The sequence below is a fragment of the Dendrobates tinctorius genome, unplaced genomic scaffold, assembly GCF_039654945.1.
Source record: "Dendrobates tinctorius isolate UK_male_01 unplaced genomic scaffold, ASM3965494v1 ptg000475l, whole genome shotgun sequence".
In the NCBI taxonomy this organism is placed as follows: Eukaryota; Metazoa; Chordata; class Amphibia; order Anura; family Dendrobatidae; genus Dendrobates; species Dendrobates tinctorius.
In genome coordinates this window covers 500,999-513,288 of record NW_027362137.1, presented here as the reverse complement: position 1 = coordinate 513,288, position 12,290 = coordinate 500,999, and the positions used below count along the sequence as shown (strand labels likewise).

At 50.7% G+C, this 12,290-nt stretch overlaps 1 protein-coding gene across 2 annotated transcripts in view; it reads left to right on the top strand.

The window, feature by feature from the left end:
* Window positions 1–822: 822 nt before the first annotated feature.
* LOC141077935 (ribosomal RNA processing protein 1 homolog A-like) overlaps window positions 823–12,290 on the top strand; it is a 44,123-nt gene continuing 32,655 nt past the window's right edge. The window contains exons 1-4 of one of the 2 annotated variants that reach the window (XM_073564720.1): window positions 823–1,005; window positions 2,604–2,686; window positions 3,216–3,273; window positions 3,349–3,434. In XM_073564720.1, the coding sequence (XP_073420821.1) occupies window positions 888–1,005; window positions 2,604–2,686; window positions 3,216–3,273; window positions 3,349–3,434 (345 nt within the window). In that variant the 5' untranslated portion in view covers window positions 823–887. Of the gene's footprint in view, window positions 1,006–2,603; window positions 2,692–3,215; window positions 3,274–3,348; window positions 3,435–12,290 lie in introns of those variants that run through there. The other variant, XM_073564721.1, reaches the window with a different exon arrangement.

The following is a 12,290-nucleotide window of genomic DNA, read 5'->3' as shown; positions in this document are numbered from 1 at the left end:
TCGTGCGCGGACCGTCCTGCCGTCGTGCGCGGACCGTCCTGGGGTCGTGCTCGGACCGTCCTGGGGTCGTGCTCGGACCGTCCTGACGTCGTGCTCGGACCGTCCTGGGGTCGTGCTCGGACCGTCCTGGGGTCGTGCTCAGACCGTCCTGCCGTCGTGCGCGGACCGTCCTGGGGTCGTGCGCGGACCGTCCTGGGGTCGTGCGCGGACCGTCCTGGGGTCGTACGCGGACCGTCCTGGGGTCGTGCTCGGACCGTCCTGGGGTCGTGCTCGGACCGTCCTGGGGTCGTGCTCGGACCGTCCTGGGGTCGTGCTCGGACCGTCCTGGGGTCGTGCTCGGACCGTCCTGACGTCGTGCTCGGACCGTCCTGCCGTCGTGCTCGGACCGTCCTGGGGTCGTGCTCGGACCGTCCTGGGGTCGTGCGTGGACCGTCCTGGGGTCGTGCTCGGACCGTCCTGACGTCGTGCTCGGACCGTCCTGGGGTCGTGCGTGGACCGTCCTGGGGTCGTGCTCGGACCGTCCTGGGGTCGTGCTCGGACCGTCCTGGGGTCGTGCTCGGACCGTCCTGCCGTCGTGTGCGGACCGTCCTGGGGTCGTGCTCGGACCGTCCTGCCGTCGTGTGCGGACCGTCCTGGGGTCGTGCTCGGACCGTCCTGTTGCCACTGGGCACCTCGAGCTCCTACCTCACGAGGAACAGTCACTATGGTTACCGCTTCCCGTCACGCAATGTATCACGTGTCCTGCGTCGCTTGAGTGATTGGCTGTGGCTGGTGTGGGCGTGGCCCGTCCTCTCCCTGACTCCTCCTCCTGTGGGTCGTCAGGTTGCGCCTTGGCCTTTGCTGACGTCATTAGCCGCCGACACTGTGTCCAACGTGACTGAGGCAGCATGGCGGAGCCCTCGGTGCAACTGGCGCAGAGACTGGCGGCGAACGACAAGAAGAGCCGGGACCGGGCGCTGCGGAAACTGCAGCGCTTCATGTCCGCTCGGAGCTCCGAGCCGGAGGGTGAGAACCTGCGGGAGTGTGGAGACAGAGTAATGGGGGCCAGGGAGGAGGAGTGGGTCAGAGAGGAAGAAGAGGAGATGAGGGTCAAGAAGGAGGAGGAAGGGGAGAGAGAGTGGGTCAGGGAGGAGGAGGAAAGGGAGAGAGAGTGGGTCAGGGAGGAAGGGGAGAGGAGAGGGTCAGGGAGGAAGGGGAGAGGAGAGGGTCAGGGAGGAAGGGGAGAGGATGGGTCAGGGAGGAAGGGGAGAGGAGAGGGTCAGGGAGGAAGGGGAGAGGAGAGGGTCAGGGAGGAAGGGGAGAGGAGAGGGTCAGGGAGGAAGGGGAGAGGAGTGGGTCAGGGAGGAAGGGGAGAGGATGGGTCAGGGAGGAAGGGGAGAGGAGAGGGTCAGGGAGGAAGGGGAGAGGAGAGGGTCAGGGAGGAGGAAAGGGAGAGAGAGTGGGTCAGGGAGGAGGAGGAGAGGGTCAGGGAGGAGGAAGGGGAGAGGAGAGGGTCAGGGAGGAGGAAGGGGAGAGGAGAGGGTCAGGGAGGAGGAAGGGGAGAGGAGAGGGTCAGGGAGGAGGAAGGGGAGAGGAGAGGGTCAGGGAGGAGGAAGGGGAGAGGAGAGGGTCAGGGAGGAGGAAAGGGAGAGAGAGTGGGTCAGGGAGGAAGGGGAGAGGAGAGGGTCAGGGAGGAAGGGGAGAGGAGTGGGTCAGGGAGGAAGGGGAGAGGAGAGGGTCAGGGAGGAGGAAAGGGAGAGAGTGGGTCAGGGAAGAGGAGGAAAGGGAGAGAGAGTGGGTCAGGGAGGAGGAGGAAAGGGAGAGGGTCAGGGAGGAGGAAAGGGAGATGGAGTGGGTCAGGGAGGAAAGGGAGATGGAGTGGGTCAGGGAGGAAGGGGAGAGGAGAGGGTCAGGGAGGAAGGGGAGAGGAGAGGGTCAGGGAGGAAGGGGAGAGGAGTGGGTCAGGGAGGAAGGGGAGAGGAGAGGGTCAGGGAGGAAGGGGAGAGGAGTGGGTCAGGGAGGAAGGGGAGAGGAGTGGGTCAGGGAGGAAGGGGAGAGGAGAGGGTCAGGGAGGAGGAAAGGGAGAGAGAGTGGGTCAGGGAGGAGGAGGAGTGGGTCAGGGAGGAAGGGGAGAGGAGAGGGTCAGGGAGGAGGAAAGGGAGAGAGAGTGGGTCAGGGAGGAGGAGGAGAGGGTCAGGGAGGAGGAAGGGGAGAGGAGAGGGTCAGGGAGGAGGAAGGGGAGAGGAGAGGGTCAGGGAGGAGGAAGGGGAGAGGAGAGGGTCAGGGAGGAGGAAAGGGAGAGAGAGTGGGTCAGGGAGGAAGGGGAGAGGAGAGGGTCAGGGAGGAAAGGGAGAGGGTCAGAGAGGAAGAAGAGGAGATGAGGGTCAAGAAGTAGAAGGAAGGGGAGAGGAGAGGGCCAGGGAGGAGGAAGGGGAGAGGAGAGGCGAGGGTCAGGGAGAAGGAGGAAGGGGAGAGAGAGGGCCAGGGAGGAGGAGAGGGAGAGGGTCAGCTAGGAGGAAGGGGAAGAGTGTTATCTAGAGTGAAGGACCTGTGAAGAGTAGGTGAGTTGGGGTTCCTCACGGAGGGTGCTCTGAACGTCTCACTAACCTGCTCTCTTTGGTCAGGGGGCTTCACGGCTGATGAGTTCTGCAAGATCTGGAAGGGTCTGTTCTACTGTATGTGGATGCAGGATAAACCATTGCTGCAGGTAAGGTGAGGGGTGCTTCGCTTATTAGGGGTTGGCTTAGTTTATCCCTGGGGGCAGCATGGTTCTTGGTATCCCTGGGGGCAGCATGGTTCTTGGGGAGGCGGCGCGGCCCCTGGGAGGGGTGGAGGGGAGGCGGCGCGGCCCCTGGGAGGGGTGGAGGGGAGGCGGCGCGGCCCCTGGGAGGGGTGGAGGGGGCGGTGTGGCCCCTTGGAGGGCGTTCAGTAATAATGTAGGGCGGCACGGTGGCTCAGTGGTTAGCACTGCAGCACTGGAGTCCTGGGTTCAAATCCCACCAAGGACAACATCTGCAAGGAGTTTGTATGTTCTCCCCGTGTTTGCGTGGGTTTCCTCCGGGCACTCCGGTTTCCTCCCACATTCCAAAGACATACTGATAGGGAATTTAGATTGTGAGCCTTCAGGGACAGCGATGCTAATGTGTGCAAACTGTAAAGCGCTGCGGAATTTGTTAGCGCTATATAAAAATAAAGATTATTATTATTAATGTCGGTGTGTATTTCTCGTTGTGCAGGAGGAGCTGGCGGTCACCATGTCGCAGCTGGTCCACGCCCTGCAGTCCCGGCCCTCACGTATGTATTGCCCGTCCCTAGCTTTGGTCACGCGTCTTCTCGCCGGGGCTGACTTTGGGTTCCTTCTCTCCACAGAGAATCTTTTCATCCGCAGTTTTTGGCAGACGTTGAACCGTGAGTGGAACGGTATTGATCGCCTGCGGCTGGACAAGTTCTACACGGTGAGGAGCATGCAGTCATGTGACTGCAGCGTATCTGTGGTGAGGGAGGATAATAATAGTAATTATTTATGTAGCGCCAACATATTCCGCAGCGATTTACAATTCTGCACTTCATACACATCAGTCATAAGTCACATAGATAAAGATAATACAATAATGAAAGCGACGATAATGACGACCCTGCCCGTAAGAGCTTACAGTCTACAATGAGGTGGGGGAGACAAAGTACAGGGGCTCATGTACAATGATGGTCCAGCCATCTTGAGGAAATGGTGGGTAGATAGAGGTAGGGACCAGCCAGTATTTGTGCTGCTTCTGGGAGTGATGGAGAGTTACTGTCATGATCCAGGATGGGGTTTGTCTTTTGCCCGTCCTGGTCAGACAGGGGTTAATTCTACCTCTCTGTGTATGACCCTCTGCCTGTGACTTGACTATTCTCTGCTCGTCCCTCTGGTACCGCACAGCCCTCTCCGTGTACGACCCTCGCTTGTCTGACCTGCGTTTTCCTCTCCTGTACAACAGTTGCCCTGCAGTAGGTACATTACATCATCTGCAGCAGTAGGACACTAAGCCCCGCCCCCTGCAGTCACATGATCGTAGGTCCTGGGACTCCTTACTATTTTCAGTGCCGCAGGTCCTGTCTGCTTGAACCATCACTACAGTATTGGACCCCATGCATAGTGGGGGTAAGTCACCCTGCTCTGCGTGGCAATTTGCTGACGCTGACAGGGTCCTGACATTATAACTGACCGTTACCATTTTTTTCTCTCCGCTCCCCTTCTCCTGTGTGTGTGATGGATCCTATGCACGCTCTTTCTGAGCAGGTAAAGCACCTGACTCAGATGTCTCAGAGACTCCTGGGGGAACAACTCGCCCTGGCTCAGTCTCAGCAGCTGATCGCTGACACTGTGCAGGGGGTTTTATCATCGGGGGCTCGGGATGTTACATTAGTTTCCCCTGAGTCTCTGTTTAAGTTACCGGATACCTTTTCTGGAGATAAAAAGGAATTCAAAGTTTTCAAGGAGGGCAGTAAGCCTTTCTTTTTTTTCAGTAACATAGTTTTGAAGGCTGAAGGAAGACCTTATGTCCATCTAGTTCAGCCTATTTTTAGTACAGCTGTTCTGCATTGTTGATCCTGGGGAAGGCAAAAAACCCACAGAGTAGAAGCCAATTTTCTCCATAGGGAAAAAAATTCCTTCCCCTAAGCTGGGTCAGCCATCTACCTATAATCTGTTATTCGTAACCTTCTATACTGTTACTCACAAGAAAAGCCTCCATTCCTTTCTTAAATTCATTCAGTGAGTTGGCCATCACCACTTCCTCAGGAAGAGAATTCCAGAGCCTCACTGCTCTTACCGTGAAGAACCCTCTTCTATGCTGGTGCAGAAATTGCCTTTCCTCCAAACGAAGAGAATGCCCCCTTGTTCTTGTCACAGTCCTTGGTACAAACAGTTCATTGGAGAGATCTCTGTATTGCCCTCTGATATACTTGTACATATATATTAGGTCTCCCCTAAGTCTTCTCTTTTCTAGAGTAAATAGACCTAGTTTTGATAATCTTTCTGGGTATTGTAGTGAACCAACTCCATTTATCATTTTAGTAGCCGCCTTTGAACCCTTTCAAATTCAGTAATGTCTTTCTTGAGCACCGGCGTCCAAAATTGCACATAATCCTCCAAGTGTGGTCTGACGAGTGATTTGTACAGAGGGAGAATTATGTTTTCATCTCGTGTCCCCAGACCTCTTCTAATGCATCCCATGACCCTATTTGCTTTGGTGGCAGCTGCCTGACACTGGGCACTCCAATTTAGCTTCTTATTGACTAAGATGCCTAAGTCTTTTTCCATGTCTGATTTCCCCAGCAGTTTCCCATTTAGTCAGTAATTGTAGCATCTGTTTCTCCCTCCCATGGGCATAACCTTACACTTATCTGTGTTAAACCTCATTTGCCATTTTTCAGCCCAATTCTCCAATTTACTCAAATCTGTCTGTAGTTGCAAACTGTCCTCCTTTGTGTTAACTACCTTACATAGTTTTGTATCATCTGCAAATACTGATATTTTACTGTGTAAGCCATCCACTAGATCATTAATAAATATATTACATAGTAGGGGGCCCAATACAGACCCCTGTGGTCCCCCACTAGTAACCCTGGCCCAATCTGAGGATGCCCCATTAATAACCACTCTTTGGTTTCTATCACTAAGCCAGCTCCCTACCCAGCTACACACATTTTCCCCTAGCCCAAGCTTTCTCCTCTTACTGACCAATCTTTTATGTGGGACAGTGTCAAATGCTTTAGAGAAGTTGAGATAAATGACATCCAATGATTCTCCTGGGTCCATTTGAGAGCTTACATCCTCATAGCAGGTGATCAGGTTAGTCTGACAGGAGCGATCCTTCATAATCCATGTTGATATGGAGTTAAACATTTATTAACATTGAGATATTCCATAATGGTATCCCTTAGAAACTCTTCAAAAATTTTACCCACAACAGATGTTAAGCTTACCGGCCTATAGTTTCCAGGTTCCCTTTTACACCCCTTTTTGAATATTGGTACCACATTTGCTTGCCGCCAATCAAAAGGAACAGACCCTGTTTCTATAGAGTCTTTAAATATAAGGAATAGAGGCCTGTCTATCACATTACTTAACTCCCTTAATACCCGAGGGTGAATGCCATCAGGGCCTGGTGATTTGTCCGTTTTCATCTTACTAAGGCGGTTCTGCACTTCTTCCTGGGTTAGGCAGGTAATACTTAATGGGGAGTTTACATTATCACTCTGCATTTCTCCTGGCAAATCCTTTTCCTGTGTGAACACTGTTGAGAAAAAAGTATTTAAAACATTTGCCCTCTATAATTTCACCCTCATTGTTCTTTAAAGGGCAGACACCATCATTTTTAATCTTTTTACTGTTTATATAATTATAGAATAGTTTGGGGTTTGTTTTACTTTCCTTAGCAATGAGTCTCTCAGTTTCCACTTTTGCTAAATGTATTTGTTTTTTACACATTTTATTTTTTTCTCTATAACTTTTTAATGCTTCTTCATTGCCTTCTTGTTTTAGCTTCCTAAATGCCTTGTTCTTGTTCTTTATTGCCCTTTTTACATCCTTCTTTAGCCACATTGGTGTTCTCCTGTTCCTAGCCCTTTTATTTCTGTACGGTATGGCTAGCTCGCAGTGGGGGTGTAAAACTGATTTAAATATTTCCCATTTATTTTCTGTGCTCCTATTTTTGAGGACATTGTCCCAATCAATTCGGCGAAGGTCCTCTCTAAGCTGATCAAACTTTGCTTTCCTGAAATTCAACGTTTTCGTAACCCCCTTCCAGGGCACCTTACTGAAGGACAAGTGGAATTGTGTTATATTGTGGTCACTGCTCCCTCGGTGCCCATCGACTCGTTCTTCTGTTATTCTATCCGGCCTGTGGCTTAAATTTAAGTCCAGAAGGGCTGTCCCTCTAGTTGGGCCCTGCACAAGTGGTGACAGAATTATCCTTGGTCACTGACAGAAATTGGTTTCCTTTCTGAGATCCGCAGGTTTCAGTTTCCCAGTCTATGTCGGGGTAGTTGAAGTCCCCCATAATAATCACCTCATTGTGATTTGCTGCTTTGTCTATTGAGACCACACTCTTCTGGGGATGAAAGTCAGAGAGTGGGGGTCATTATGTCTCTGTTAAGGTGAGCCCCCCAGGCTTGGGCTTTCTCCCTTCCGACCACTGCCCCTGAGCGTATGACTGTGGATGCATTTTTTGAGGACCTGGGGCATATTTATGATGCGCCTGATTGGATGCGTACGGCTGAGGACATGATGATGAGTGTGTGCCAGGGGAAGCACTCAGCCGAGTGGTTTTTTTCAGAGTTCAGACGCTGGGCTGCTGAGGTCTTCTGGGATGATGCCGCCCTCCGGGGTTTGTTCCGTAGAGGCCTGTCTGAACATCTGAAAGATGCCTTGGCTCGCCACCCTCCGCCTGATTCCCTGGAGGAGGCTATGACACAGGCCGTCCGAATGGATCGCAGGCTACGGGCGAGGGGAGTGATGCAGATTGAGACCCCGTTATTCTCCCAAGGAAGGGGAGCCAGTCCTACATTGGACACCATGGAGATGGGAACCATCGACCTCAAGGAGAAAGAAAGGAGACAACGGCGCTTGGAAAAATGCTGTTTTCACTGTGGCGGCTCTGGACATTGGAAAAAGGACTGCCCCTCCTGTCCACTGACCAGCAAGCGACTGAGCCCGGGTGATTGTCGTGGAGGTCACTCAGGCTCTCAGGTACCTTTTTCTCCATTTTCAAAAATGTTGTTGCAAGTGGAACTTTGTTGTGGGAGTGTCTCCACATCCACTTCTGCCTTCGTGGATTGCGGATCGTCGTTGAACTTTATTGACTCTGACTTGGTGTCCAGGTGTAAGTTACGGACAGTTAGGTTGGAGACTCCTATTCATGTTGTTGCCATTGACAAAACACCACTGGCTAAGAATGACATCATATTTCTTACAGAGGAGTTTCTCCTTAAAGTGAGTTCCTTGCACCAGGAACGTATTTCATGTTTTGTTATGGACAACCTGCCTGCGGGACTGGTGTTGGGGTTCCCCTGGTTACAATTACATAATCCTGTGATTAATTGGGAATCTCGGGACATTGTTAAATGGGGTCCCTATTGTTCTGAAAGATGTCTTGCTACTGTGTCTGTGTCATCCGTTGGTCTGGAAGATATTCCGGAGTACCTAAAGGACTATACCGATGTTTTCTCCGAAAAGGAGGCCAAGGTTTTACCACCACACCGCCCATTTGATTGTGCCATTGACCTGGTTCCAGGTGCTAAATTGCCCAAAGCCCACTTGTATAACCTTTCGGGACCCGAGCGGGCTGCTATGAAGGAATACATTTCCGAGAGTCTCCGTAAGGAACACATTCCTCCTTCTGTCTCTCCCGTGGCGGCGGGGTTCTTTTTCGTAAAGAAAAAAGACAGTGGTTTGCGCCCATGCCTCGATTTTTGAGAGTTAAATAAGATAACTGTGAGAAATACGTATCCCCTCCCACTTATTCCTGATTTGTACAACCAGTTGTCCGGAGCTAAGTGGTTTTCAAAATTAGATCTACGGGGAGCGTATAACCTTATCCGAGTCTGGGAAGGAGATGAGTGGAAAACTGCTTTTCCCACTACTGAAGGGTTGTTTGAGAATTTGGTCATGCCTTTCGGTCTGACCAATGCTCTAGCGGTCTTCCAAAATTTCATCAATCACGTGTTCTCTGATTTTATTAGACGTTTTATGGTTGTGTATTTGGATGACATACTGATCTACTCACAGGCTCACATTGGTCATATTCGGGCAGTTCTCCAGATAATAATAATAATAATAATAATCTTTATTTATATAGCGCCAACATATTCCGCAGCGCTTTACAGTTGAACAGTTTCAAACACAACAGTCATAAGTAACAACGTTAACAATACAATAATTAAAGCGAAATAAGACGACCCTGCTCGTGGAGCTTACAATCTACAATGAGGTGGGGGGGATACAAAGCACAGGTTTGTATTTACAATGATGTATTTACAATGACGGTCCAGCCATCTTCAGGGGGTGGGGGTTCCAGATGCTTCGGGAGAACTGTCTCTTTGATAAACTAGAGAAATATTTATTTTTTGTTCAGGAACTGTCTTTTCTGGGGTTCATTGTGTCTGCTGAGGGGTATCGCATGGATCCTAATAAGGTGCAGGCCATTGTCGAGTGGGTTCAACCTTGTGATTTGAAGGCTCTGCAGCGTTTCCTAGGATTCGCCAATTATTATCGTAAATTTATAAATGGGTTCTCACAGGTGGTTAAACCCCTCAGACATGACTCAAAAGGGGGCCGATATCAAGAATTGTTCAGCCGCGGCGTTTCAGTTTTTAAAAAAATGTTTCATGTCTCCTCCGGTTCTTATTCAACCGGACCCGTCTGAACCATTTATTGTTGAGGTGGATGCCTCAGAGGTGGGGGTGGGGGCGGTATTGTCCCAAGGACCCGCCACATTGACTAATTTGAGACCCTGCGCCATTTTCTCGAAGAAATTCTCCCCTGCTGAGAGAAACTATGATGTTGGGAATCTAGAACTTCTGGACGTGAAGTTGGCCTTTGAAGAATGGAGGCATTTTTTGGAGAGGGCTGTCCATCCTATAACCGTAATTACGGACCACAAAAACCTAGCTTACATTGAGTCAGCTAAAAGGTTGACTCCCAGACAGGCTAGATGGTCACTTTTTTTTCCCCCCGATTCCACTTTTCAGCCAGGATTCAAAAATGCCAGAGCTGATGCCTTGTCACGCAGTCTAGATCCGGTGTCCCCCCCCCCCCCCCTCCGGAACCTCCATCCTCCATTCTTCAGCCCGAGGTAGTGGTGGCAGGTATTTCTAATATGTTGGAACGGGAGATTCGGGAAGCCCAGTATCTTGCACCTCCGGCTAAGCCGGTGGATAAACTTATCGTACCAGCTCAATTTCGTCTCAAGGTCCTCCGGGAGTTCCATGACTCAGTTCTGGGTGGACATCAAGGGATCTCGGCTACCCGGAAGGCCATCGCTAGAATATTCTGGTGGTCTTCTTTAGCCTCTGATGTTGGGGAGTATGTGTCTGCTTGTGATGTTTGTGCCCGTGCAAAAACCCCCCCCATAACCGGCCGGGGAATTGGTACCACTGCCAATTCCTGAGAGACCATGGACTCATTTGTCCATGGATTTCATCACCAACCTTCCCCCCTCCAAGGGTAATACCGTCGTTTGGGTTGTGGTGGACCGGTTTAGTAAGCAGGCACATTTTGTAATCTTGGCGGCTCTACCTAATGCGGAAATGTTGTCCAGATTGTTTGTTGAGCATGTGGTGCGGTTGCATGGGGTACCCTTGAATGTGGTGTCTGATAGGGGAGTACAATTTGTTTCCAGATTTTGGAGGGCATTTTGTAAGAGGTTGGGTATTGGTCTGTCCTTTTCATCCGCTTACCATCCAGAGACTAATTGGTCCGCTCCGTCTGCCCATCAGTCTCTGGAGCAAATTCTGCGTTGCTTGGCCTCAGCCCGACAGGATGATTGGTGTTCTGTGTTACCGTTGGCTGAGTTTGCGTTTAACAACCGCATTAACCAGTCTACGGGTACATCTCCCTTTTTCTGCAACTATGGGTTTCATCCTCACTTTGGAGAGTTTTCCCGCTTGAATTCTGGGTGTCCTGGGGCGGATGAGACGATCCAGCGGTTGGGGGAGGTATGGCGGGAGGTCCAGAATAACATTACGAAGGCCCAGGACAAATTTAAATTTTTTGCGGACAACTAACGATCTGTGGGTCCAGTGTTTCTGGTCGGAGATAAGGTATGGTTATCCACCAAAAATATAAGGCTCAAGGTCTCCTCTGCAAAGCTTGGACCCAGCGGTTGGGGGAGGTATGGCGGGAAGTCCAGAGTAACATTACAAAGGCCCAGGATAAATATAATTTTTTTTGCAGACAAAAAATGGTCCGTAGGGCCGATGTTCCAGGTTGGGGATAAGGTACGGTTATTTACTAAGAATATAAGGCTCAAGGTCCCCTCTGCGAAAATTGAACCTAAATTTATTGGTCCCTATGAAATTACCGAAGCGGTTAACCCGGTGGCTTTGCGGTTGCGACTCCCACCATCTCTACGGATCCCCAATGTTTTCTATAGGGCCCTTTTGAAACCTGTGAGGTCCGCTGGGGAGGGATCAGTGTCTTCCCCGCCACCGGTTTTGGTAGACGGGCAATCTGAGTACGAGGTGGAACGAATTGTTGACTCTAGGTTGGTCCGTCGTGCCCTTCAATATCTTGTACATTGGAAAGGCTACGGTCCTGAAGACCGGTCGTGGGTTCCTGCTCAATCGGTTGGTCCGGGCCTTTCATGCCAAGTATCCTGAAAGACCCGGTGGTACAGTGTCCCCCTGTTGAGAGGAGGGTACTGTCATGATCCAGGATGGGGTTTGTCTTTTGCCCGTCCTGGTCAGACAGGGGTTAATTGTTTTTGCATCTCTCTGGCAGAGGGCGGCTATTTAATGCTCACTCGACCTAGGTCCGGTGTCAGTTATACTCCTGCCCTCTGAGTCAGTTGACCTCGTGCGAACTTGTGCCTGATAACTTGTTGCTTGTTTGGTTTTGACCCGGTTCTGTCCCTGTTACGAGTTCTGCCTGTCCCTCATGTACTCCGCTATCTCTCTGTGTATGACCCTCTGCCTGTGACTTGACTATTCTCTGCTCGCCCCTCTGGTACCGCACAGCCCTCTCCGTGTACGACCCTCGCTTGTCTGACCTGCGTTTTCCTCTCCTGTACAATAGTTGCCCTGCAGTAGGTACATTACATCATCTGCAGCAGTAGGACGTTAAGCCCCGCCCCCTACAGTCACATGATCGTAGGTCCTGGGACTCCTTACTATTTTCAGTGCCGCAGGTCCTGTCTGCTTGAACCATCACTATACAGTACTGGACCCCGTGCTCTCCCATAGTGTGGGTAAGTCGCCCTGCTCTGTGTGGCAGTTTGCCGACGCTGACAGGGTCCTAACATTAGAGTCCTGACAGTTACGTTCAAAGAGCTAGTGAAATATATAATATATATATATATATATATATATATATATATATATATATATATATATATATATATATATACACACACACATTTTTTTTTTTTTTTTTTTTTTCAAAGGATTAGAGAACGTGGTAGGCCGCCCTGCACAGATGTGTTTTCAGGAAGCACCTAAAACTGTATAAGTTGTGGTTGGTCCTAATTTCTTGGGGTAGAGTATTCCAGAGGATTGGTGCAGCTCAGGAGAAATCGTGAAGCTTGGAGTGAGAGGTGCAGATTGGTGTGGAT